Source organism: Prunus dulcis, chromosome 3 (genome assembly GCF_902201215.1).
Source record: "Prunus dulcis chromosome 3, ALMONDv2, whole genome shotgun sequence".
Lineage (NCBI taxonomy): Eukaryota > Viridiplantae > Streptophyta > Magnoliopsida > Rosales > Rosaceae > Prunus > Prunus dulcis.
The window spans coordinates 8,679,244-8,701,502 of NC_047652.1; the positions used below are offsets into that span (position 1 = coordinate 8,679,244).

The 22,259-nt window shown below is 36.8% G+C and overlaps 4 protein-coding genes across 7 annotated transcripts; 3 read left to right on the forward strand and 1 right to left on the reverse strand.

Annotated features, from left to right (window-relative positions):
- The first annotated feature begins 535 nt into the window (after positions 1 to 535).
- LOC117622436 (F-box protein At3g07870-like) lies at positions 536 to 8,363 on the forward strand. Of its 4 annotated transcripts, none has more exons than XR_004584985.1 (7): positions 536 to 806; positions 1,016 to 2,361; positions 3,297 to 3,569; positions 6,513 to 6,601; positions 6,711 to 6,846; positions 7,409 to 7,494; positions 7,720 to 8,363. XR_004584985.1 is itself a non-coding variant. In XM_034353105.1 (3 exons), the coding sequence occupies exons 2-3, from the start codon at positions 1,031 to 1,033 to the stop codon at positions 3,424 to 3,426; spliced, it is 1,461 nt and encodes a 486-aa protein (XP_034208996.1). In that variant the 5' UTR covers positions 536 to 806; positions 1,016 to 1,030; the 3' UTR covers positions 3,427 to 3,828. The 4 variants fall into 4 exon arrangements, 1 of the variants encoding a protein (XP_034208996.1); XR_004584987.1 differs by having other exon boundaries at positions 7,723 to 8,363; XR_004584986.1 differs by lacking the exons at positions 6,513 to 6,601; positions 6,711 to 6,846.
- Positions 8,364 to 8,483: 120 nt separating this feature from the next.
- LOC117621687 (berberine bridge enzyme-like 1) lies at positions 8,484 to 9,260 on the reverse strand. The gene has a single exon (XM_034352246.1). It carries the CDS (start codon positions 9,258 to 9,260, stop codon positions 8,484 to 8,486), a length of 777 nt encoding a protein of 258 aa, XP_034208137.1.
- Positions 9,261 to 11,530: 2,270 nt separating this feature from the next.
- Positions 11,531 to 13,787, forward strand: LOC117622469 (F-box/kelch-repeat protein At3g06240-like). The gene is made up of 3 exons (XM_034353141.1): positions 11,531 to 11,565; positions 11,957 to 13,329; positions 13,464 to 13,787. Exons 2-3 carry the CDS (start codon positions 12,032 to 12,034, stop codon positions 13,555 to 13,557), a joined length of 1,392 nt encoding a protein of 463 aa, XP_034209032.1. The 5' UTR covers positions 11,531 to 11,565; positions 11,957 to 12,031; the 3' UTR covers positions 13,558 to 13,787.
- Positions 13,788 to 17,522: 3,735 nt separating this feature from the next.
- Positions 17,523 to 18,472, forward strand: LOC117622470 (histone H4-like). Its single transcript, XM_034353142.1, has 2 exons — positions 17,523 to 18,026; positions 18,138 to 18,472. Exons 1-2 carry the CDS (start codon positions 17,644 to 17,646, stop codon positions 18,139 to 18,141), a joined length of 387 nt encoding a protein of 128 aa, XP_034209033.1. The 5' UTR covers positions 17,523 to 17,643; the 3' UTR covers positions 18,142 to 18,472.
- The last annotated feature ends 3,787 nt before the right edge of the window (positions 18,473 to 22,259 follow it).

Consider the following 22,259-nt stretch of genomic DNA (forward strand, 5'->3'; position numbering starts at 1 on the left):
AGGGAAACTTAGAAAGACTCTAGCATCACTTGAAGATTCATATATTTGGTTGATGTGATTAATTAGAAGCCCATGAAGCTTTATTAATCTTTTTCATTTTCTTCTAAAACGATAAGGTTTCTCTCTTCTTCTTACAAACATTCTAAAACTAGGCTAACTTCCACAAAAGTTGTCATTGGATTAAGCTAGAAAATAAAAATAAAACATAAAAAAGGGCCATGGACATCAATAACGTAGTAATTTTTAACAAAGAACAAAATTGGAATAATTATTTATGTCTACTTCAAAATGTTTGGGCCTGATTTTATTTTTCAGGGTAAACACAAAATCGAACCCAAAAAAAAAAAAAAAAATATAGAACAAATTTGAAAAGAAAAAATTTTTAGTTTGGTTTTTATATATCAGCTATACAAAAACAAAAACAAAAAAATATTTTTAAATAATTAAAGAGAAGACACTTGTAAACTTGAAGAGGAGCCACGCGTGCCTTGTGCCAGGTTGTGATATCAGGCACTCACTCAACTCAGAGCTTATAACTGATGCCCTGAGTTCCTGCAAGGGACCCTTCTCCTTTCTCCTTCCTTGTGTCAATTCAAACTCAACGCTCTGTTCATGGAAATGAAAGCTTGGTAGTGATCTTCGTCACCTGTTTTTGAGGTAGCGATCTTCTCGAGTCTCCACCCAAGCAGAAACCTCAAAGTAGTAGAAAGTAATTGGCTTTCTCTCTCCTATTTAGAGGTTAGGGTTTTCATCTCTCTCTCTCTGCATCAGCAACTGCAACTGCAACTAGGGTTTCAATCTTCAAGGTGATCAATTTTCTCATTCCAAATCCTTTTAAACCTTTGTTTCTGTATTTACCTTCTTAATATTTTGTTACTCTGTGTTTAAAAAATAATAATAATAATAAAAATTTAAGCATGTCGTTCTTCAATTGGATTCAAATCAAAGTGGGTTAATTATGGCTTCTGAAACAATGTTGTTTTTTTGTTTTTTTGTTTGTGCATTTCTGCCATAGATTCATATATTAGCCATGACAAGGAAAAGAAAATCAACAGCTAAGGCCATCGAAATAGGAAACAAAGGAAAACAAATTCAACAAATTCAAGTAATGGGTCCTTTTATATCAGATCTTCCAAAGTCTGTCCTTCAAGATGTTCTAATAAAACTGCCGATAAGGAGCATTATCATGTGCAAAACTGTCTGCAAGGCTTGGTATTCTCTGATTTCAGACCATGAATTTGCTAAGCTGCACCTTGCACAAGCTGAGGCCTGTCCTTTGGTCCGACCCTCTGCCCCAACACGCGTGTCAAGGACCGTTTACTTGCTTGAGCTGGAAGAAAAGTCTGATTTTGACTTGAAGGACTATGTCGGTGATGCTGGCACATCGGACTGTATCCACTTTCACCTCCGAATGAATTTTGCCAAATTCAAGATCCCTTTGCGGAATGCTGACCAAGCCATCCATGCAATGCGTAATAGGAAAGGTAGAACTAAAAGGAAACCTGGCATTAAGTTGGAGCCATTGGATCACAAATACATGTATGTGAATTCGTGTAATGGCTTGCTTTTCTTGGCTGAAACATTCTACAACGACCCTCTTGTTGTGTGCAATCCAATAACAGGTGAATTTATACAACTTCCTGAAGCTTCCAAGGATGAGAGTCGAGAGAGATTATCTATACGCTGTGCATTAGGTTACAGTCTGAAGACTAACCAATATAAGGTGTTGAGAGTCTTTAGTCAAGGAACACCCAATCTAGTTCGGATGGTTGAGTTGTACACACTTGGGCAGAGTTCATGGAAATCTCTTGGTACTGCTCCCACGTCAGCAGCATATATGCTATTGACATTGCCTACTTATCTGAATGGAGAGCTTTATTGGTTTTACTATGAGAGTTCATATGAGATAGCGTCTTTTGACTTTGACAATGAGCAATTTCACTCAGTTCCAACACCTCCTTTTGAACTGGAGGAATGTCAGCATGTGAGCTTGGGACTTTTGGGAGGTTCTCTTTGTGTATGCTATGCTCATGAGAATTGTATCAATGTGTGGGTAATGGAAGATTATGGTACACAAAAATCTTGGACCAATAGATTTTCTATTAAGACTGATGATGGTGTGTGGTGGCCAAAAGGTTTATATGAACCAATGAGATACTTAAAAAATGGGGGTTTGTTGATGTTTAACCATTCTACTGTCACTTTGATTTACTATCACCCAAGAAACTACAGATCGTTAATTTATCTTAAGCTTCGTGGGTTTAGTCCATATTTTGAAGCAATTAGTCATGTTCCAAGCTTCATTTCTCTCAAGGACATTTTGATGGGCAATGATGTAGAAGTACTGAATATAAATTCAAGGTATGGTTGTTATGGCTTTCAATATATTTTTACCTTTGAATGGTTAACTTTATGTAGATTTGCTGGATTTGTGGTATTTGGTTTTTCCTTTTCCTTTCTCGGTTCAGCATGCCCTGGTTACCTCTTATGAAGAGTTGTATCTTAAATATTGCTTAACATCGGAAGAATTTATGTGTGGATGAGTTTGTTTGCTGTTATGATCCAAAGATTCATAAGTATTTCAGCATATTTGTGATTTGTTTCTGGAGCTGTTTGAACTATGTCGTCGATGTTTTGGATTCAGTCTTCAATCGTACATGAATTGAATTTTATTCTTTGTTGGTTAGAGAATGGCCAAGTGTTTCTACTTTATTGGCACATGTAAATTGCACACATGCACATGCACACGAATTTTTCAAGCGTTGGTCCTATATTTTTCTGTTTGGTTGGAATTCATTACGTCATCTCTCTCTCTCTCTCTCTCTCTCTCTCTCTCTCTCAATTAATGACACAGTTTACCGTAAATCCTTTATTTAAAATGTTGGTCATAATAGGGCATTTTTCATTTTAAAAACGTTGATCCTTATATGCATGAAACAGACATTTGAGGAAGTAGGGTTCACTGTGTCGTCTTCATGTATATAGTGTTGAGATTGCTTTCACGCTCCTTGTTGTTGTAGAAGCAGGGCAAGTTGTTGCACAAATTTTTCATAGTTAAGCCATTAAGAGACAATATCATCTTACCACTCTGTTTGCATTTTGCCCATATAAGAAAAGTTCTGTACAGGAGTTGCTGCAATGACAAAATGCCAACATTGCACATACTGGTGTTTATACAGCAGTAAACTTGAAAAGAGAATAATGATAGCAACACTAGCTTCTTTCTGTTTTGTTTTTCCCTGAATGGCTTATAAAATTTGAGTATTGTACCTTAAATGTCAGAAATGTTGATGCAGGTGTGCAGAGTGCAAGCTTCCCGGCGAGACTAGAGGTCTTGATTTGGTGAATTTGGATGCAGACGTGGCATCAGATGATCGTTCTTTTAAGGAATTTAGAATGAAACAGGGATTCTACCGGTGGCAATAATGCAGCCTTACGGTGGGCTAAATAACTTCTCATGGAGTGGCAACTTTCAACCTACATCTGGAGGGTTTGAGTTTTTGAGTTTGAGTCAAATATCCTGAACCTTGCTTCCCCTCTAACCTAAAGTTACCAGCTAATGCATTGTTGTAAGTTAATATTTAATTTTTGATGTATTTTTATTTTCTATAATAGTTTTGGATCAGAATATTAGTGGTCATGTCTATGGAAGGACACAAAATAAGACTTGGCTTATTAGGTGTTCTTATCATCCATAGCTTCGTTGATTTTGAAATTTAAAGAGATTAATTATCTAGGCCATATATCCCTCAAACAGAAATAAATTACTCCAGACAGCCACAATATTCATTACAGGAATTGCTGGAAGATTCTGTTTCCTTATTGCTATCCAGTGCCTCGTGTTTTGGGTACCTAAAGTTATGTCCTGATAGACTTGTATTTAATTATTTTCCCAGCATAAACTGTAAATACTAAACCCTAAATTCAGAATGTTTTACTCTTAAAAGCACGAAATAGGTTGGATATAAAAACAATGAGACAAGCACCCAAAACATAAACATAGGATCCTATTTCTTTCTATCTATTTTAGGGATCAAATTAGGTGTTATTGACTGTGGTATGTTTATTTGTTTATTTAATAATTTTAAGCAAACAATACCTCCTTTTCCATTTATGCAAAGAAGAGACTAATAAAGGCTAAACAGGCAGGAGATATTCAAATTATAGCTTTGCCCGTATTCGTAATTGAAATACACTACCCCACTAATAATTAGTCAAACTCAATTAGAGGAGCTAACTGGATGTTTCTTGTATAGTCTTCGTCAAGATATAATCTTCTACAAGTTATAAACATTGACATAGAGAAACTTAGAGATGGTTGCATTTGTCTTGATGGCATTCTCTCCTCATCAAAGGCAACCGAGGGCAGGTCTCTTGGAGTTTTGACCCTTATTATCCAGATCCTCAGATTATATTGGTGTAAAATCTGACGTACTGGTACAAGTATGATATGGTACTTGGTGTAGTGGTATCAGTTTAGCGCTTGGGGAAAAAATAAAGATTGGGCTAATTATTTAAATGGAACCGAGAAGCCATCTGTATTTCTTTTATGGAAGCGATAGCGGCAATGTGTAGAACTGATAGAGGGAGGATGCAGAATTTTAGGAGAGAGTATCTTCCATTGATAATAGAATAGTGAGGATAGCATGGGCAAGTCTTATTTGGCGATCCCTATTGCAAAAATCTTATTTGTCTGCAGCTGGGTGCATTTATGGAGGATGATGAGAGGCCTGGGTTTGGATGGGAGTGAGAAATTACCAGTTTAGTTAGTGAAGCAGTGGAAAGGACTTGACGAGAAGTAGAGGAGAAGAGAGAGAACCAGTACAAGGCCAGTTTTGTTATGTCATTATTCAAGTTTGTAAATTGAGCGACACCTTGGCCAACTTTAAAAGAGAATTTTTAATGTACAAATGTTAACAAATTTTAATCACAAATATCTGCTTGAAAACAATGTTCCAAGTCTTAACTTACTTCATATTGATAGTGGATTTTCTCTTGCTGGCTTGGTCCTCCAGTTTTCCCCTTGATGGGTTTTCTGGGTTAACAAATCTTACAAAGTTGGCACATCCAAAAATATTTACTTTGAGTTGAGCTGCTAAATTGGTATTCACACTAGATTTGATCAGTATTTCTTGATATTTTCATAATGCTTCTTATCTTCAGTCCTTTGTGGAAACAAAGAAATGACTGACTGTCACCGCAAGTTGATATTCTCTTTATAGGAATGTTAAATTACAACTCATTAGTTGTTACTTCAATTAGTCAGGTTATTCTTTGCATTGAAAATGTTATAACTGCAGCTTTGGAAAAAGTTTATAGCTGTTATTTGATTTGGCCTTAGATTTTGGTGGTTCAAATTATTTAGGATAATTCCTGATTTTAATCATGCAGGTGGTATACATTTTCTTTGTCAATTAAGATTTTCCTATTGCAGATAGATTTATTTATTTATTTTGAGAATAAGGTAGATTTCATTCCAATAGAAAGTGGACACATGGGGCTTGTTTTGCGTGGCCTTGTTAAAATCTTGTCGGAGAAAAACACATGGGAAAAACCCCGGGGTAGGAAAGAGTACCATACATGCCAAAGGAGTACAAATCCAAAAACAAATTACAAAGTATCAACTAGCAGAACATCCGAAGGAAATCTGGATGCCTTAACAAGGTGCCCATTAGCAGCCCTCCCCGCATGCCTTAACCAGTAGTGTTTTACAGTCTTCAATTAAGCATTCTAGGTGGGACAAATCAGCTGGGCCATTTGGCAGCAAAGAATAAGCCTTCTCTTACTGCCAGTAACTTGGCATGCATGGAATTTGAGACACCATTGAGCACTACCAACTTGCAAGCAAGAAAAGAGCCTGCATGGTTTCTAGCCATAAACCCAATCCCACCAAGACGTGATGCAGCGTGAACAACCCCATCCACATTGATTTTTACAGCCCCCAGTGGCAGCCACTGCCATTTAGCTTTGACCTGTGAAATGTAGCACTTGGGAGCTTAAAGGAATTTTCTGTATGCAGTTCACCCAAAAGCATCTTTGGGCTTTTGGGTTTTGATTTGTCTCTGGTGATGATCGATCTGTGAAGAGGAAGGTGGATATGGTGGGATGAAGGAGAAGAGACGAAGGAATGGCTCTTCATGGTAGAAGAATGGGGATTTAAATGTAGAGTGAAATGGTGCCTGTTCGTACAATGACCACTCTCATTGTTTCCTCCATTAACATTGTTGTTGCTCTATATGTTCTTCGTTCTCAATACGCTTCTCTGTACATCTACTGTCACGTCCCAGTGCGTCTCTTTCTTTCTTTATATATATATATATATATATATATATATATCTCGCTCTCTCTCTCTCTAGCTTGTGATTTTATAAGCTTTGTTCAAATCTTGTTGCTTTGAATGGCCCACTAGCTTTTTGAAGTGTTTTTCTGATAACCCAGTTGCAAATGATGACGTTTCTCAATGTTGAATGCTTGGTTAATTAAGGAAATGTTCTGTTAATATATTGGTTCAGCTCTTGAGTACACTCCTAATCAGATTGGGAAAATGGAGGAATCAGTTTGGATTCGAAAAGCAGCTGAACTGTTTGAGCTCATTAGATTGGTAAGATGCATTTTGAGTGTTTTGGTGGTACATGTGCTGGATTGAAGTGGTAGAGCGATTTGTTGTAACTTTTTTAATTTAAGGGAGTACTCTTTCTTATGCTCAAAAGGTAAAGGCACTAAAGAAGGAGCTTTGCAGAAAGGTAGTGGTTGAATTGCCACGGCCTTTGAAACTGAAGATAACCAATGAAATAGTTGAGAGGTTGAAAATCTTGAGGCCCAAAGCAAATGTTACTGATCAGAGAGGTCAGTGCGCCTCAATTTGATTTCTTTAGCTTATCTTCTTTTGTTTTCTGTATTTCAAGGCAATTTTTGTTTTGCACTAGAATAGTTAATTGTCATGCAATTGTGCCTACCCCGTTTAAACCACAGAGCATCTTACAGTGACTGACAAATCTGTCCTTGAAATTGATAAGATTATGAATTTATGTTTTCTTCTCTATTGAGTTTTAGTGTATGATATCTGAAACTAAATTTCTCGACATTGCTGACAAACTCTGAAAGCTTAGGAAATATTATATCATGCGGCTTTGGTGGGCTCAATATTGATGCCACTTCTTCCTCCTCTTTTCATTATATGCAGTCAGCAGAAATTTCCTTCTACATCCTTTAATTTTCTTTTTCAGCAAGATTGGCACTTTGTTCTAATATTCAGTGCTTCTTTCACTTGTACCTTACAAGTTTATAACATATTCTGCTTAACAATGAAATGCTGCTAAAGCTTTGCTCTACTCATTCTGGAACTTAATTGCATGTAAACCCACCCATATTCTCCTTCTAAACTGCTGTCCCATTAATTTGTTGAAAGATGGTGCAAGGAAAAACTAAAAGAAGCTAAGCAGTTGGCTCTTGAGACAGAGGCGTCAAATTCCAGAGTTAGTCATGAGGAAGCAGGTGTGGTCATTATTTGTGAACTCTGTATGTTTCTTTTTTGGTCAAAATAATCATATTTGTCCATGATGCAGTAGCCCCCCAAATTCACGTTCTATTTTCCTTTACAAAACTCCAAATGTCATGATACTTATCTGCTAGTGTTGAGAGATTTATTATTATTATCATTATTGTTCTGTTAGAGACTTATTCCATATGTTGATGTATATATTCCTTTTTTCTCTCTAGAAGATCAAATTTTGCCTGGCGGGCTGCCTCCACCTGAATGCCATGCCGAAGTTCATACAGATTATGACGAATCTCAAAATTAAGATACAAGCCTTAGCTTTAGCTTTTCACCAGTTAGGGTTTGCTTGGATCAAGCTAAACGTGCCAAGCCTAATGAAAAGCGATGTAATATATGGGTATACTGCCCGTTTGAAAGCGGTTGCCATTCTCCAGATATTTATGGGCATAGACTTGGATCGTGCTGGCTGAAATTCGTAAGAATTAAAACTCTTTACTACGATTGACACATTTTCATTACTTTTTCCTTTAATCTGAGTTTCGTCCAGATGAGTCTCAATTGTGTGGAAAAATTCTTTGTAAGAGAGAGAGGGGTGGAGTCACTGAAGGTTAAGTCATTTTTTGTAATACGGATTGTCATCGTATTGGTGCTGACCGTTCAAGGTGAAGAAGTCTTGGTCGGAGGCAAAGTGAGCTTTGTTGTTAGACGTTGAAACTTTCCCTGTGGATTATACTCTCTTTATCTTTTCTCTAGGGGACCGGTACAGATATTCACTCTTGTTTCTCAAGTATCTTGTGATTTGTATCTTGGAGAAGTAAGATGAAGATGCATGTAAAAAAATAAATTAAATTTCCAAATACTATAAGCTCGAACAAAAATTCTTTCTACCAATTACCACAGTACAAAATTGAGGGGTTGCAATTCTGCTAAGAACTAACTAATATCTCGACTCGACTGGAAAAAAAAAAACCAAAGTAATACAAAATTAAAAAGAAATAAACGAGTACACCAGCACAGCCAGTACTAGCTTCACCTTCCCCATTGAAAGCTTGGAACTCGAGCCATCTTTCGCATCTAAGTGCAAGATCGGATGAGGGTCTGAGTTCAAAGTTGGAAGAGGGGGGATACTCTGCTCGTTCCTGAAGAAATTTGCTGGATCAACAGCAGTCTCCACCTTCATCAACCTATCAAAATGGTCATTGAAGTACTTCAAGCCATACACCTTCCTCTGTTCATAGCTTCTATTACCAAATTTATTGACACCAATGTCAAGGTCCCTGTAATTCAAGAAAGCACTCCTTGGGTTCTTGGACACAAATGGGGTCATGAACCTGAAAAGCCTCCTGGTGTCTGTGGTATAATTCTTCTCTGCTTCAGCCCCTGCTTCCCCCCAGCTCACTGAGTACTGAACTTTGAACAAGTTCCCGGCACGGTGCGGAAAAGGGGTGGCAGAGGCCGGAATCCGACCCATCATTCCACCATATGGATTGAAAACCAAACCTATTTTGCCTATTTCAATCATCTTCTTCCACACTAACTCCAACCTACTTTTGGAAATTGGGGTTTGAACATAATCAGACTTTCTTTTCAGGAAATTTGCATGATCAGGATTTCTATCAAGCAACACATCAGGGGAGGTCCCATTATCATAGTTAGCCCACCAAAGCACAGACTCAATCCAGCTCATCTCCTTACAGTCATCCTCCTTCAAACCTAACTCAGGAAACTGCTTCCAACAACAATGACACAAGTTGGTCAGCATTGCCTAGAAACTCAGCCATAATTGTGGCTTTAACAGTGTTGCTCCCTGGCTGCAACAGCAGCCTCATATACAGACCATCATCTGTGGTTGGCGCCACCTCTTGCCACCTCGAAACAACGTCGGTTGCATTCTCTTCCAACGTTCTCGCAGCAACGTCGGTTGCCCAGAAACTCAATCCATCTTTATTATGTTTAGTGTTGATAGGAAACCTAAAAAATATATTTTCCCTATCTTCAGGGAAAAAAAGAAGAAAGGAAATTGGCCTCTTTATTTTTTTTAGTACATTTTGTTTTTAGGATATGGTGGGAAGGAAATTAAGAACAAAGGGGGACGTTGGGTACCTTAAAAAATAATCTCTCTCTGCAAGTAAGGCTCTCTCTCTCTCTCTCTCTCTCTCTCTCTCTCTCTCTCTCTCATGTCGCAGAGCCCTCTTTTTCCTTCACTCCTATATTAGAGCAACTCCACCCATTTGCCCTTAGCCGTGGCAAAGGTGGAGCTAGGGCAGCCATTATTCACGTGAATAGTGGTTGTCCTTGCAAATAGTAATTTGTGTTTCCGCCCGTTGCCATGGCTAAGGGCAAATACATAAAAGGTATGCTAACTAATTTAATGGTTTCACATTTAACCAATCCGTGTTGCTAGGCCCATCATCCCGGAAAAGTCTTCTTCTCATAACATCCCTTCGTTCTAGCTTCCAAAATTGTTTTGTTTCAGGGGACATATGACTTGTATCCATCGCCATGGTTTCCCGATCTGTCTTGTCCATTTCTTTTTTGTGCAAATACTCCCTTTCTCGTGCATACTCAGCTTGAAGGGCCAACTCGTTATGTTGGCGTTTTTGCTCCATTTATATTCTTATGCCATTTTGCCTTGCAATTTCCTCCAAAAATTGTGAATTTTGATTGCTTGAATTACCCGCTTTCTTTGCCTTCGCGGCCTTTCGGTCAATGGGCCTCGGCTCCTTTTCGATGGGTGAGTCTTGACTCATAGGAGAATCAAGAGGTGAATCCGATGTCACTGAATCACGAAGTGGCATCTCGTTTAACACAACCTCCGGACCCGTCTGAATAATTATGAAGCGTTTGCAATATTTCACCACCTCTCAACATTTATGATGGGTGAAACTTTTTTTGCCACCCCCGGTTGCATCGAACCACATTTGTGCTTGAATCATCTATTTAACAAAAAAATGGAAATGCAATAAATATTTAAAATATATTGGATATGCAAGAAATATTAACAACATATTGAAAATGCAAGCAATATTAACAAAATATTGAAAATGCAAGCAATATTAACAAAATATATATATTAGGAGATTAAACTTAATAAAACAAAAATTATAAAATACTTACCTCGTTATACGATTTTCCCCACTTCTATATTTGTCCATCGCTTTTGCTAGGGCATTTCTCCATTTTCCCAACTCTTTATTGAGAATTTTCCACCTACTGGATAATGCCATCTCCGTACGAGTAGACTCCGGAATTTTTTCACAAAATTCGGCATGAATTTTTTTCCACATATGAAAAAATTTCATCTCATTGCCGGACACGGGACAATGACAAATTTGGAGCCAAGCCTCACACAAGGAAACATCTTCCATGGTGCTCCAAGCCCCTCGGTTTCGATAGAAGAAGCCATAAAAATATGAAATCAAAATGCTAGATGAAAAAGAGGAAAATGTTGAGTAAAAAGAGTGAATAATAGTAGAAGTATAATGAAATGTAAGAGTATTGATGTTGAAAGTGAAGGGTATTGATAGGTATTTATAGAAAAAAAATATCAGAATTTTTTAGAATTTTTAAAAAAAATGTACGATTTTTTTTTCATATTTTTTTTGCTCAAAAAAGCCTTAGCCGTAGGATGGATTCGGAGAAGCAGATCGGAAGGCTGGAGAGGCAACACGTGGCAAAGTACCGTTGGAGCTGGCGTCGCGCTGACGTCAGCGCGCGCTGGTTCAAATTTTTTTACCGTACGGTAAAAAAATTTGAAACGCGCTAGCTGACGTCATCGTGACGCCAGCGGCTGACGTCAGCAAACGCGGGCTGGACCTCTGGCTAGTCTCGCCTTCGGGCTGGCCCGAGTTGGTGGGTCCCACCCCCCCCCCGGGCCTGGGCTGCACGGTGGAACGACTTTTGTTTTTTTTTGTTTTTTTTTTTTTTGCCCTCGCCTCGGCTGGGCTCTCCCGCTGGAGCCGCTCTTATATCATGTCGCAGGCCCAGATTTACTCTGAAACTTGTTAGTAATAGGAAAAAAATGTAAAGGGTTCTTTTTCCTCTTCAATCCGTTTTTAATTAGGCCGGTCAGTTCTGGGTTCTGTGCCAATGTAGTGATTTTGGATTTTAACCCTTTATTTATTTTATTTTTGATTTCTATTCACGAAGAGGAAAAGAAAATCTGATGAGGAAATCTTTGTCAAACCCATTAGAGAGATGGAAGAGGAAATTACTTAATTCCTTCTTTAAATCCTGCAAATTTGGAGCAGTAGATGATTCCTGTTTCTAACTTGTTTCCTAAATTTTCTGTATTTTCTGGATTTCTTATTTGATTACCTTTTCTATTTGGATTAGGATTTCTTTCCTAGAATAAGTTTAATTTTCTTTTCACTCTAGGGTTAAATTGTTATAAATACAACCTCCTCCTATGTAATAGAGATTGGAGATTTGAGTTATTGAGTAAAGTTTATTTTGCAGAGATTGGAGAATTCTTGGTGTGAAGCCATTGCATCAAAATCCACAGCTTCAGCCACCCCAATACGAAACACAGAAATGGGTCCTTTTATAACAGATGTTCCAAAGTCTGTCCTTCAAGATGTTATATTAAAGCTGCCAACAAAGAGCATTATCATGTGCAAAAGCGTCTGCAAGACTTGGTATTCTCTAATTTCGGACCCTGCATTTGCCAGGCTGCACTTCGCACAAGCAGAGGCCTATCCTATGGTCCGGCCCGTGGGTGGAAGAAGCGTGTCAAGAAACCTTTTCTTGGTTGAGCCTGAAGATAGCTTTGGTTTTGATTTGAAGGACCATGATTGTAACCGGTCTCGTGTCCACATGAATCTTTCCAAATATAAATTCCCATTGTGTGATGCTGAGGAGTTACTCAATTACCATAGGAATGGCGATGTGATGCCCAGTCATGAAACTGAAAGAGAGGTTCCCATGAAGATAACGAATATTGATGACAACAACAACGAGGTGGATTGGGGTGAAGGTATCGCTTTCATGATGCAATATGATCACAACAACTACAACTTGGTAAATTCTTGTAACGGTTTGCTTTGCCTGTCTGATGTTTTCGTGAATTACCCTGCTGCTGTATGCAATCCAATAACCGGAGAATTCATAAACCTTCCCTATGGTCCTAAACATGAGAAGGCAATGACTTTAATCGGTAGTGGATTAGGTTTCAGTCCGAGGACTAACGAATATAAGGTGGTGAGAATTCTTAAGGAACGGACACCTGATCCCAATAAGATTGCTGAGATACACACCCTGGGAACAGGTTCATGGAAATCTGTTGGCACTGCTCCCTTTTCAGACGCTGAGCTATCATTCCCCACTTGTGTGAAAGGAATGCTTTATTGGTTTTGCGATAGGTGGACAGGTTGTAGCGTGATTTCATTTGACTTGGATACTGAAGAGTTCCAATCGGTTCCATCACTGCCTTTTCTGGAGGATGATTGTGATGTGGGCATGGGAGATTTGGAAGGTAGTCTTTGTCTGTGTGAAACTGAGAGTTTTGAAATCAATGTGTGGGTAATGAATGATTCTGGTCCACAAAAACTTTGGATGAAGAAGTTATCGATTCGTACTGGTTTTTCTGGAAGGTGGCCAGATGGCGTATACATACCCATGAAATACTTTGAGAATGATGGTCTGCTGATGTTTAATTCTAGTGTCAATGCCTTCTTTTACTATCACCCAGGAAACCATAGTCCATTCATTTATCTTAAGCTTCGAGAGATCAATAAATTTTCTTCTGAGGCAATTAGTCATGTTCCGAGCTTTATTTCGTTGAAGGATATTCTGGTGGGGAAGGATGTAGAAATACTGAATATAAATTCAAGGTAAGGATATTTGATTGTACATGGTTGAGTTTTATACTTTTGAGTAGATGAACAGCATATTTGAATTTATTTTTCTCAGTTGGTTTCACTTGCTAGATATTTTGTTTTTAATGTCACAACTGTTGTTGATGCAGGTGTGCAGTGTTGAAGCTGCCCGGAGAGACCGAAGCCCTATCTCTGGTGGAAGAAATGCCAGTTCGATGCGCTTCTCACAGTTGGGAAGAATGAAACAAGCACACAGTGGTGGATGGGATGCAGTCTAAGACTGAGCTAAAAGACCATTTCGTTACCCTAATTAATATTTTTAGAGTTGGACACCAGAACCTTAATTCGCATTTAACTTGGTGTTTTGTTTATGTTAATTTGAATAGTTTTGGATTAGAGGTTAAACTACTTGTCGTGTTTGTGGAAGTACATTGCTAATTATAGGCTTTATTTATCATCATTGCTTTGGTTAATTTGGTAAGTGAAAGATTTAACTACATGTCTGTCTGCCCTGAACACACAACTATGACTGCAAACTCAATTCGATTCTGTCTCACAGCAGCAATTACAAATAAGCTAAAGTAAATATCATAGTTTCTGTTGGCACACCCAAACCAACTGAATTCACCCTTCTATCCGTTTGTAAATCAAATTTACATTTCCAAATGTACACTCTCATAAGGAGAGACCTTTCTTCATCCAAAGTTACTTTTAAAAATTTTGGAATCTCTTTATTAGATCCACACTTGCACACACAGACATAAGTTGATGCTTGTCGTAGTGTATCAGGCTTCATATTCATTAGTTAGTAGGACTTTTTTTTCGGGGTCTGACTTGGTTGGACTTTTATGATGACAAAACTACATTATCACAATTTTGAAAAGTAAAGTGTTTGAATTGTGTTTGGGTCCTAAATTCCACTCGTCAGCCCAATTTATTTTTGGCCCATGTCAAAAACAGGAGTTTGGGCTTTGTTTTGTTAAAGTAAGAAGTCAGCCCAAATGGGTTTAGAGGCCCGGACCTTTGTGTACCCAATTAGCAAGGAATAAATTTACAGATTAAAGATTAATTGCCATTTATGGTGATTTAATCTGGACAAATCAATTTCTAAATTGGTTTAAAACTAAGCCCGACTTCTAATCTCTCAAAAGGCTCAAAACTTGATCATCACCGTTGATCACAATTTCATAAATCAAGTTAGCAGATTCCTAGGAAGATCTCTCTCTCTACAAAAGCTCACGTGACTCTAAAGTCAAGATTTCAACATGACAGAGGACGTGATGGGGAGTTGGTAGAAGGTTTAATTGGAAAACCACTCCCCATACCCATTTAATGCCAGAAAAGAGGGTCAAGTTTCTTTCCTATGCTCGTGAGGGCTTTGCATCAGGGCAAGTGAGGTTTATGAGAGATAGACAAGAGATACGAGAGTTGGTTGACAAAAGATCAAAACTGATCATCTTAAAAACTAACTTTTGATAGGGGTTTTCTTTTGTCAGACTTAACCATTATCCCATTTTCGCGCTAATCCTCTCAACATATCTGTCCTCCATATATTAAGGAATAAACTCTCATTCAGATTCTCTATAAGACATCCCATATCTGACAAAACAGGCAGAACTCAGACTTCTGACTTCAATTCAACCCAGGAAGGCAGTTCACAAAGGAAACGAGATTTCTCTCATTACAAATTTGGTTCAACATGGGCCAATCAAGCAGAATTTAGGTTTTTCATAATATGAAAACCTCAACAAATTTACAAAGATGCCTTGATGTCTGAGAATCATAAAAACAGATCGCAGGTGATCCACAATTAAGCAGAACAGGTGCTGAAGTGTAGTTTTGTACCAGAAATCATCAATCCAGCCACTTCCAATCTAATCCAAACTGGTGAAATCCCAGTTCTGCCCATCCAACAAGCCTCTCCATGACGAAAATATATTAAAGCTCTGCCAATCTCAACATTGGTATCAATTTCCAGCTTAACCTCATCAGTTGAAGGTGCTGACGTTTGAATCCAGCACAGGTACATCCAGTCCAACCTAAATCACAGGCAACAATCCAAGCAGAAATCGAAGCCCAATGTTCTGTTGTCCTTTCAGATGTGGCAGTTTCCTTTTGTTTTAAATTGTGTAATAGGAATTTCTCTTTAAAACAGTTGGATTTATTTTCAATATTCATTTTGGCCAGAACTACTAGTTTTTACTGTGAGAAATTGTGAAGTCCTCACCAGTCTGAGGCAAGAAAAGAACTTACTTGTGAGATATTCCTCACCCAAATTCACAATCACTTGTTTAAAGTTAGTAACTTGAGGCACAAGTTATTTATTTTTCATAAGTCTGTTAGGGTCTTGGCTCTTAACAGTGGCACCCTCGCACACCAAAGAAAGTTGACTTGTTGACCACCAATGGTTTTCAAGACAACAGGGAATTTTACCCTATCATCACACGAACTAAATCAAAACGGGTGAACAAATTGAAAACCAGTATTACCATGCTACCATGTTATTTAGTGAAAAATTCAAGATACTAAACAGAAATTAACCTATTTTTTTTTATGGGTTAGAAACTCAGTTGTGATTAATTATTTAGAACTAAAACTGAGTTGTATTTTATGAACTTTGTAATACTTGATTACTGTATATTTGTGATTGGCAAGGCTTAATAGAGAGCTAATAATGTGCATTATCTCACTATAACCATTGATTTGATTAGAGGCATGTAGACAACAATTTTGGCTTTGTTTATGTATACTTTTTTGTTTTAGTACAAGTTAAATTCTAAATTATAAGGGAGGGGGTTTCTCTCACACACACAATCAAGATGTCATGAGGGTTCAAATATAAGAATTATAGTCTGCAAGTCAGGCCTTTTTCCACTGGACTAGACCTCGTTGGCTTTATGTATCCTTAGTTAAAATACTAAAAGACCAGAGGATTTATTTACCTATAGCATCATTAATTGAACAATTTGTACTGTAAAATAATATGTATTAGTAAAAACAAAATTGTTAAAAGTAACTATAATTGATCAAGCAGTGCATTGTTTTACATTGCATTGTTTTGCCATTACATTGCATCTACACTGAAATAGAATTTGGTTTGTTTTGGAATTTCGATGGTCTAGGATGGTTGAATGTGTTGTAAAATTTAAAAATATAAGAGCTTATGAATTTATTTATTCCAGCTTTGCTCTGCTATTGTTTTACCTTTTAAATCCTTAAGCCATTTGGAAATACCTTATAAAAGAACATGAACAAAGTAAACAATCACACAACACCAAGAATTTAATGATATTCAACAATGTGCCGACATTCTTAGTCATCACCAAGGTTTAAAATATTGATGATTTCGGAAATATCGGTAATTCAAAAACACAAAAATTTGGATGGAAATATCGAGATATTATCAATACCGATAAAAATTGAATAAAAACCACGAAAATTGTAAGAAAAACTTGGAAATTCTTCTTGAAATTTTGGAGGATGTATATTTAGTCAATTATCATAAAACATTGGAAGGAAATGCATTGCATGATGAGTTTAATTGATTTAAGTTGATTATATAGCGAGCTGACAAACAATGCGAGTGTAGAAAATATGTAGTAATTAATGAAGAATATTAAACGCACCATAATCATTTATTTATAATGATTTACCAATATTTTACACTTTATACATTGCATTATAAGATACATAGGTAACTTAGTACCACATAGAGTTCCTATAAGGTTCAAATTTGAGTTATTTACACTAACACCTGTTTTCGGTTTTTTCACAAAACTTGTTGAGGTTTTAAAAATTACAAGAATACCCCCCCTGAGGTTTTAAATTGTTTTCACAAAACTTATTTTCATCCAAAGATTGATGATTTTATACAAGAAAATTCTCCAAATGACAAAGTTGGCCTTTGAGATTAAATTGCATATACTTCATTGAGGTTAATTTTGTCATTTGCATAATATTTTTTAGGCTAACAACAAAAGACACCCTGCTGGTTTGGGGTGATTCTCAATATGGACCAAAGGGTATCAATTTTATCAATTTACATCCTTATGTTTGCAACATCGTCCAATTTCATCTTTCCGTTAAGTTGACCGTGTGGTCAATCGTTAAATGCTGACATGTCTATTGTGGGACCCACATACTAACCAACCAGTTCCTAAATAAAATGATAAAATAACAAAATATAAATCAGCCCCTCCCAGGCCAACAAACCCAGCTTCTCCCACTTCGTCTTCTACCTCCATCTAAATCGCTCCCAAACCTACTTCTCCTCCTCCTTCTCTTTCTATCCCTATCCCTATCCGTTTCCCTATCTCAGCTTGAATAAAAATGTCTCGGCTTGGCAAGGAAGACAAGGGTCTAGGAAAGGGAGGAGCTAAACGGCACCATAAGGTCCTTCGCAATAACATCCAAGGCATCACCAGGCCGGCCATTCGTCGTTTGGCTTGCAGAGGAGGTGTGAAGCGTATCAGCGGTCTGATCTACGAGGAGACACGTGGCGTGCTCAAGATCTTCTTTGAGAATGTGATCAGAGACGCTGTGACCTACACCGAGCACGCTCGCCGCAAGACGGTGATGGCCATGGATGTGGTCTATGCCCTGAAGAGGCAGGGCAGGACCCTTTACGATTTCAGTGGCTATGGTTTTCTGATTTTTAAAGTCTTGCTGTCAAGAAATGGGGTTGTTGGTTCAGTTTCGTTGATATTAATTAGGTAGTTTTACTTTTCTTAGGAGCTAAAATTGGTTTAGGGTTTTTGTTGCTATGTGCTGTGTAAAGTGACTGATGGACTGAGTTTCTTTGTGTTTGAGGATTGCAACTGAAGTTGAATGAAATGATGGTGTTTGATCCATATTGATTCGGATGGAGGTAGAAGACAAAGAAGGAGAAGCTGGGTTTGTTGATTTTTTATTTTTATTTTTTTACATTTATGTTATTTTATCATTTTATTTAGGAATTGGTTGGTTAGTACGTGGGTATACGTCAGCTTGTAACGATTGACCACACAGTCAACTTAACGGAAGGATGAAATTGGACGATGTTGCAAATGTAAGGCTGTAAATTGACAAAATTGATACCCTGTGGTCCATATTGAGAACCACCCCAAACTAGCAAGGTGTCTTTTGTCGTTAGCCCATGTTTTTTCAATGAAATTATCAATTTTTGGACAAACAATCAACGAAAAGGGGTTTTGTGAAAACAAATTGAAACTTCAGGGGGTGTTCGTGTAATTTTGAGACATGATGATGTTTTATGAAAACACAAGAAACCTCAAGGGGTGTTAGTGTAAATAACTCTTCAAAATTTTGATTATCTTCATCATCTTGATATTATCGATATTATAGCGATATTTTGGCCGAATATTGCTAAAGTGTGAGAGAAATTATCGATATAGATATAGATATTTTTCGATATTATCAATATTTATACAATATGTGTATGGATATGTTTTAAAATATCATTGACTCGAAAAAATGATAATATCCTCAATATTTCGTTGATATTATCAATATTTTAGACTATGGTCATCACCTACATAAAATTCACTAGTATGAGCAAGAAGCAATTTCAATTACAAGAATACTCTCTTCACCCTTTAGCCCATTTTTCTAAACCCCTAGTTCTTAATTTATCCCTTTCATCATTACTTGATGTCTTAGTGTCTCCCTCTATTCTGTCTTATTTTTGTTGTCATTACATACCTAAATATTGTGAAATTTCCCCTATATAAGCAGTTCATTCCTATGGATCAGTTATTACATTCTAAAGAGTGCACTGATTCTCATGCTTTTAAACCTTGAACCAAATGGCCCGTTGATTTTTATTTATTTTTGTCAGAAACATGTTTCATTAAGAAACGCAAGAAAGAGCTAAAACAATAGCCCAACAAAATTAATACAAGGCTATCCGAAAGCCCAAAGAAAAGCCACCTTTATTTTATTCCTTTAATTTAGCACTAGTTATTACCATGAATAAATTTTTTATTTTTAAGTTTTTTTTTTATTTTTTATTTTTGGTTCTAGAATATTTAAATTATTCATATACTTTTGTAGCGTATTTTCTTAGCAAATCAAATTGCCTCTTCTTTCTTCATTTAGGCTATGATCCATATCTATGACTTTAGACATTTGGCTTTTGGAATTGTTGTAAAACTGAAAGGTGAAAGGTGAAAGGAAGGGTAAGGAAAGAGTATTAGAATGTGTGTTGGCAATTAGTGGAGAGGGCCTTGAAGGGAATATTGTGGGAATGGTGTTGTGTAGAGATTTCTAAAACTCTGCAACTAAACTTTGAGAGTATAAATCACCTAGCAAGCCATATTTAATATGAAATCAAAGTAAGAGCAAAAGCATTAAATGAACTAGGGATTCATGCAAGTCTCATTTGGTCCCAATCTTTATAAGTCTAGGAAAGTGTGCATCAAAGACTCTCTAAATCTTATTTGAGAGAAAGATAAGATATTCATACCCTTGGAGCAAATTTCGAAACCAAGAATGGTGTTCAAGTAGAGGGAGTGGTCCCTTTGTTGTTGACTCTCCCTTTGATGTTGATTCTCCACCTTGTAGCTCTCCAAATAGGTACAAAGATATGCACCACTCCAAAGCTCTTCACCAAGGATTGAATGGGATGAGAGAATGAGTAGACAACAAGTGAAGAGTGGTGCTAGCACCATTACTTGATGTGATAGATTGAAGGGGATAGGGAGAGAGACCTTGATATTTTCTCTCTTCCAATTTCACCAACTTGAAAACCCTATAATGATAGGATTCCATAGCTACACACTTATAAGATCAAAAATATCACAAGAGTGACAAAAATGCCCCCAAACCCTAGTGTAGCCACACACCTCATTTTGTGTGTCATATTTTGCTATCTTGGTCTAACACATTAATCCTATAATGTATCACATATGTGCCTACATCCATATGTCAAATCCCTTTTGAATTTTCAAGTCATATGAGACCTTCAATTAAAGTTTCATAACTTTAATTGAATAACTAAATTAATCTAATTAATGTAATTACTGTAATTACTGTAATGACTTGACTAATTCAATCACTCACTTGTCTAACGAGTGTTGGTCTCGGTGATCCTTAGTTGGCCGTGTCAAGTGTCGGGTCAATCGTTTGACCTTTAACTTTTGACTTTGACCTTTGACTTTCACATTGACTTTGACCAAGTCACAAAATCATTGATTCTCTTCATAATTTCCCAATCGATTTCTTTTCGGTGTGCGATCTTATAAGTTCTAATTAGCGAGGCAGTGGGTACGAATGATTCACTCTGAATCAAGTGTGAATTGTATCCCTCCATACAATTCTCCCTATTGGTGAAAGCTAATTATAATTAGTCCTTACATGGCTTTCACAAGCCATGAGTGACACCTAGCAGTATGTGATGGCTGCCCAAGCTAAAAAGAATTCATTTAGAGAACATAATCAACTTGTAATCAATTCGATCCTTCTCTAATTCAATACTATATGTCATATTCTCGGGATATGGTAAACTTGTGCCATATACTCTATGTCAAATTCCACAGTTTGTCATGAGGAAGCAGGTGTGATCATTATTTGTGAACTGTGTATGTTTCTTTTTTGGTTAAAATAATCTTATTTGTCCATGATGCAGTAATCCCCAAATTCGCATTCTATTTTCCTTTACAAAACTCCAAATGTCATGATACTTATCTGCTAGTATTGAGAGATTTATTATTATTATTATTATTATTATTATTATTATATATTGTTCTGTTAGAGACTTATTCCATTTGTTGATGTATATATATATATATATATATATATATATATATTTATATATTCCTTTTTTCTCTCTAGAAGATCAAATTTTGCCTGGCAGGCCGCCTCCACCTGAATGCCATGCAGAAGTTCATACAGATTATGATGAATCTCTAAATTAAGATACAAGCCTTAGCTTTAGCTTTTCACCGGTTAAGGTTTGCTTGGATCAAGCTAAACGTGCCAAGCCTAATGAAAAGAGATGTAATATATGGGTATACTGCCCGTTTGAAACCTGTTGCCATTCTCCAGATATCTATGGGCATAGACTTGGACAGTGCTGGCTGAAATTCTTAAGAATTAAACCTCTTTACTACGATTGACACATTCATTACTTTTTCCTTTAATATGATCCCAGACAAGTCTCAATTATGTGGATCCAATTGATAGGATTTTTAGTACCTGCGCAAACAGGGTTAAAATCACATAAAATACTTGCAAGAATGCAAGGTTATTGTAATATAGATGCTCATGCAAGGTCGTTGTCCCCAAAGATTGTTTGACTAATTTGTAATTAAACTAACTCTTAAATAATAATTAAAATAGATTTTATCAAAGATTTGAAGTTTATGAATTTGAAAATATTAAATTAACAGTAAAAGAAATCTGAAAGTTGGGAAATAATAACAGCAAAGAAGAAAAACGTTTTCTTTTTAAAAACTAACAATTTAGAGAAAACTAGGGCTTAGCCATTACCGTCAGAATCCTATGCAATTTTATCAATTACTTATGAATTTCCACATATATATGCTTTGAATGTTAGGTTTTCCTAATGCATATTTTCCTTGTGTTGTTCAAGCGGAAACATATATCTAACATGCAATCCGTCTGTGATGTTCAGATCAAATATAAACATGCAAGACTCATTAAGCTTTGTGAAAACCCTTTGAAAAACCATGCAACCCTTAAGAACGTGATGTTCGCCTTAAGTGAACTTACAACCATTAATCACAAGAAGCCCTCCTCAATTTCAGGGTGATGTTCCAACAGAAATTGCATCAAATTACTTGTCTAAATATCCTAATGGTGATCAGTCATTAAAATAGATAGATAGTTTTAAACGCAATGATTAGTAATTCAAAGCAAACATGCATCCATTCGTAAGCAAATTAATAAAATTACATATTCATGATAAGGCTTATGGCCTTGTCCTA